Source organism: Salvelinus alpinus, chromosome 2 (assembly GCF_045679555.1).
Source record: "Salvelinus alpinus chromosome 2, SLU_Salpinus.1, whole genome shotgun sequence".
In the NCBI taxonomy this organism is placed as follows: Eukaryota; Metazoa; Chordata; class Actinopteri; order Salmoniformes; family Salmonidae; genus Salvelinus; species Salvelinus alpinus.
Window position 1 is genome coordinate 107,015,304 of NC_092087.1, and position 4,694 is coordinate 107,019,997.

The 4,694-nt window shown below is 42.6% G+C and overlaps 1 protein-coding gene across 1 annotated transcript in view; it reads left to right on the top strand.

The window, feature by feature from the left end:
* The first annotated feature begins 1,646 nt into the window (after positions 1-1,646).
* Positions 1,647-4,694, top strand: part of LOC139548606 (zinc finger protein 660-like) — a 7,533-nt gene continuing 4,485 nt past the window's right edge. Inside the window, exon 1 of the mRNA XM_071358400.1 lies at positions 1,647-2,652. Within this exon, the coding sequence (XP_071214501.1) occupies positions 2,058-2,652 (595 nt within the window). The 5' untranslated portion in view covers positions 1,647-2,057. The remainder of the gene's footprint in view (positions 2,653-4,694) is intronic.

Genomic DNA, 4,694 nt, shown 5'->3' on the forward strand with positions numbered 1-4,694 from the left:
TTTGATGTTGCCAATTATTTTAATGATTATTTCATTGGCAAAGTGGGCAAACTTAGGCAGGAAATGCCCCAGACCGAGGGTGATTGACCGTCATCTTGAACTTCTTCCATTTTCTAATAATTGTGCCAACAGTTGTTGCTTTCTCACCAAGCTGCTTGCCTATTGTCCTGTAGCCCATCCCAGCCTTGTGCAGGTCTACAATTTTATCCCTGATGTCCTTACACAGCTCTCTGGTCTTGGCCATTGTGGAGAGGTTGGAGTCTGTTTGATTGAGTGTGTGGACAGGTGTCTTTTATACAGGTAACGAGTTCAAACAGGTGCAGTTAATACAGGTAATGAGTGGAGAACAGGAGGGCTTCTTAAAGAAAAACTAACAGGTCTGTGAGATCCGGAATTCTTACTGGTTGGTAGGTGATCGAATACTTATGTCATGCAATAAAATGAAAATTAATTACTTAAAAATCATACAATGTGATTTTCTGGATTTTTGTTTTAGATTCCGTCTCTCACAATTGAAGTGTACATATGATAAAAATGACAGACCTCTACATGCTTTGTAAGTAGGAAAACCTGCAAAATCGGCAGTGTATCAAATACTTGTTCTCCCTACTGTATATGGGCACCAGAGGATATGACCTATATGGGCACCGGAGGATATGACCTATATGGGCACCAGAGGATATGACCTATATGGGCACCAGAGGGTATGACCTATATGGGCACCGGAGGATATTACCTATATGGGCACCAGAGGATATGACCTGTATGGACACCAGTGGGTATGACCTATATGGGCACCAGAGGATATGACCTATATGGACACCAGTGGATATGACCTATATGGGCACCAGTGGATATGACCTATATGGGCACCAGAGGATATGACCTATATGGGCACCAGAGGATATGACCTATATGGGCATCAGAGGATATGACCTATATGGGCACCAGAGGATATGACCTGTATGGACACCAGTGGGTATGTATATGGACACCAGTGGATATGACCTATATGGGCACCAGAGGATATGACCAATATGGGCACCAGTGGATATGACCTATATGGGCACCAGAGGATATGACCTATATGGGCACCAGAGGATATGACCTATATGGGCACCAGTGGGTATGTATATGGACACCAGAGGATATGACCTATATGGACACCAGAGGATATGACCTATATGGGCACCAGTGGATATGACCTATATGGGCACCAGAGGATATGACCTATATGGGCACCAGAGGATATGACCTATATGGGCACCAGAGGATATGACCTATATGGGCACCAGAGGATATGACCTGTATGGGCACCAGTGGATATGACCTATATGGGCACCAGAGGATATGACCTATATGGGCACCAGAGGATATGACCTATATGGGCACCAGAGGATATGACCTGTATGGGCACCAGTGGATATGACCTATATGGGCACCAGAGGATATGACCTATATGGGTATACTTTGTACATCTCAATTTTATATTGGTATATTATTATTATATAATGAAAGAAAAATATATACACACTTTTTGTAAAAAAAAAAATATCTATATACAAAAAGCCTTGCGTTACCCACTCCAATCAGCAGATGGATGTGTGTCTTTCGGGCTATGCTGCCAGTGTGACGTATAATCTAGTGGACGGAACGCTTCTTCAACAACAACAGCAGCAGCAGCAGCAGCTATTCAGCAACCTCGGTAGCTTCCTAGCCAACATTACCGAGACATTAGAGCTCTTTAGACGCTTTCGTTGTATCTTTGCCTCTGTGTTTTAAAATATAACGTACTTCTTTCGTATAGCTAGTTGACCCATTTAATTTCATATTTACGGTGTTATTCAGGTTAGTAGCGAGCTGGCTTGCTAAATTAGCTTAGCACCGGGCTACTCGTTTATCCTAACTAACTAACTTAGGTAGTTAACATCGCCAACCATGAGCTCATTAAGCTACTCCCCTCCTGCCAAAGAAAAGGAGGTCTGCTGTACATTATCGTAAAAGAAGAAGAAGAGGAGGAGGATATTACAGTGAAAAGAGAGAAATAAGCTTTCAGAATGAAAAAGAAGGAGGAGGATGTTACAGTGAAAGAAGAGAAAGAACATTTTGGCGAGGAAGAGGGTAAAGAGACTGTCACAGAGGAAGAGGAGGTAGAATCTTTCAGAATGGAAGCGGAGGCTATCGGTGTCACATTGAAAGATGAGGAAGAGGTAGAATCTTTCAGAATGGAAGCTGAGGCTGTCGGTATCACATTGAAAGATGAGGAAGAGGTAGAATCTTTCAGAATGGAAGCTGAGGCTGTCGGTATCACATTGAAAGATGAGGAAGAGGTAGAATCTTTCAGAATGGAAGCGGAGACTATCGGTGTCACATTGAAAGATGAAGAGGTGGATGTTATAGTGAAAGAAGAGAAAGAACCTTTTAGAGTGAAAGATGAAGAGGGGATAGAGGTTGTCACAGTAGAAGAAGAGGAGGTAGAAGCTTTCAGAATTAGAAAGGAGGAAGAGGAGGATGTTATAGTGAAAGAAGATGAAGAACCTTTTAGAGTGGAAGAGGAGGCTATCTTAAGAAACGAGGAGGAGGAAGACGTATTGGGAGATGAAGAGGAGGTGGAAGGAGAGGAAGAGGAGACTGAAGATCTGATTAACACCAGTGAGTACCGTCTTAAAAGCAGGGTCACAAACTGCAGTTGTTGAGTTAATGTATCATTTTAATATATTGCTCTGGGCCTCGCCATTGATTCTGGGAGAATATAACTTATAAATGTCCACTGAACTTAGTTCAACTGTCGTACCCCATCAGAACACAAAATATAAGCTTGTTTTACTCCTTTGTTTGTGAACGATGTAATTGTAAATGAACACTATATCCTCAAAACATGGAGGTGGTTCCATTAGGCTGAACCTGAGACGTTAGACTGTTATGAAAAGCTCTATAGAATTGTAATGCATTATGATGTATTAAGAATGTTGGGTCATTTTGAATATTGTTCTAAATCTAGATATTCAGTTACATAATTTAAATATGATAATGGGCGAGCTAACATGGCTGCTATAATGTCATGTTCAGCCTTTCAGTCATATACAGTGGGGAGAACAAGTATTTGATACACTGCCGATTTTGCAGATTTTCCTACTTAAAAAGCATGTAGAGGTCTGTAATTTTTATCATAGGTACACTTCAACTGTGAGAGACGGAATCTAAAACAAAAATCCAGAAAATCACATTGTATGATTTTTAAGTAATTAATTTGCATTTTATTGCATGACATAAGTATTTGATACATCAGAAAAGCAGAACTTAATATTTGGTACAGAATCCTTTGTTTGCAATTACAGAGATCATACGTTTCCTGTAGTTCTTGACCAGGTTTGCACACACTGCAGCAGGGATTTTGGCCCACTCCTCCATACAGACCTTCTCCAGATCCTTCAGGTTTCGGGGCTGTCGCTGGGCAATACGGACTTTCAGCTCCCTCCAAAGATTTTCTATTGGGTTTAGGTCTGGAGACTGGCTAGGCCACTCCAGGACCTTGAGATACTTCTTACGGAGCCACTCCTTAGTTGCCCTGGCTGTGTGTTTCGGGTCGTTGTCATGCTGGAAGACCCAGCCACGACCCATCATCAATGCTCTTACTGAGGGAAGGAGGTTGTTGGCTAAGATCTCGCAATACATGGCCCCATCCATCCTCCCCTCAATACGGTGCAGTCGTCCTGTCCCCTTTGCAGAAAAGCATCCCCAAAGAATGATGTTTCCACCTCCATGCTTCACGGTTGGGATGGTGTTCTTGGGGTTGTACTCATCCTTCTTCTTCCTCCAAACACGGCGAGTGGAGTTTAGACCAAAAAGCTCTATTTTTGAATCATCAGACCACATGACCTTCTCCCATTCCTCCTCTGGATCATCCAGATGGTCATTGGCAAACTTCAGACGGGCCTGGACATGCGCCTGCTTGAGCAGGGGGACCTTGTGTGCGCTGCAGGATTTTAATCCATGACGGCGTAGTGTGTTACTAATGGTTTTCTTTGAGACTGTGGTCCCAGCTCTCTTCAGGTCATTGACCAGGTCCTGCCGTGTAGTTCTGGGCTGATCCCTCACCTTCCTCATGATCATTGATGCCCCACGAGGTGAGATCTTGCATGGAGCCCCAGACCGAGGGTGATTGACCATCATCTTGAACTTCTTCTATTTTCTTCTATTTTCTAATAATTGCGCCAACAGTTGTTGCCTTCTCACCAAGCTGCTTGCCTATTGTCCTGTAGCCCATCCCAGCCTTGTGCAGGTCTACAATTTTATCCCTGATGTCCTTACACAGCTCTCTGGTCTTGGCCATTGTGGAGAGGTTGGAGTCTGTTTGATTGAGTGTGTGGACAGGTGTCTTTTATACAGGTAACGAGTTCAAACAGGTGCAGTTAATACAGGTAATGAGTGGAGAACAGGAGGGCTTCTTAAAGAAAAACTAACAGGTCTGTGAGAGCTGGAATTCTTACTGGTTGGTAGGTGATCAAATACTTATGTCATGCAATAAAATGCAAATGAATTACTTAAAAATCATACAATGTGATTTTCTGGATTTTTGTTTTAGATTCCGTCTCTCACAGTTGAAGTGTACCTATGATAAAAATTATAGACCTCTACATGCTTTGTAAGTAGGAAAACCTGCAAAATCGGCAGTGTATCAAATACTTGTTCTC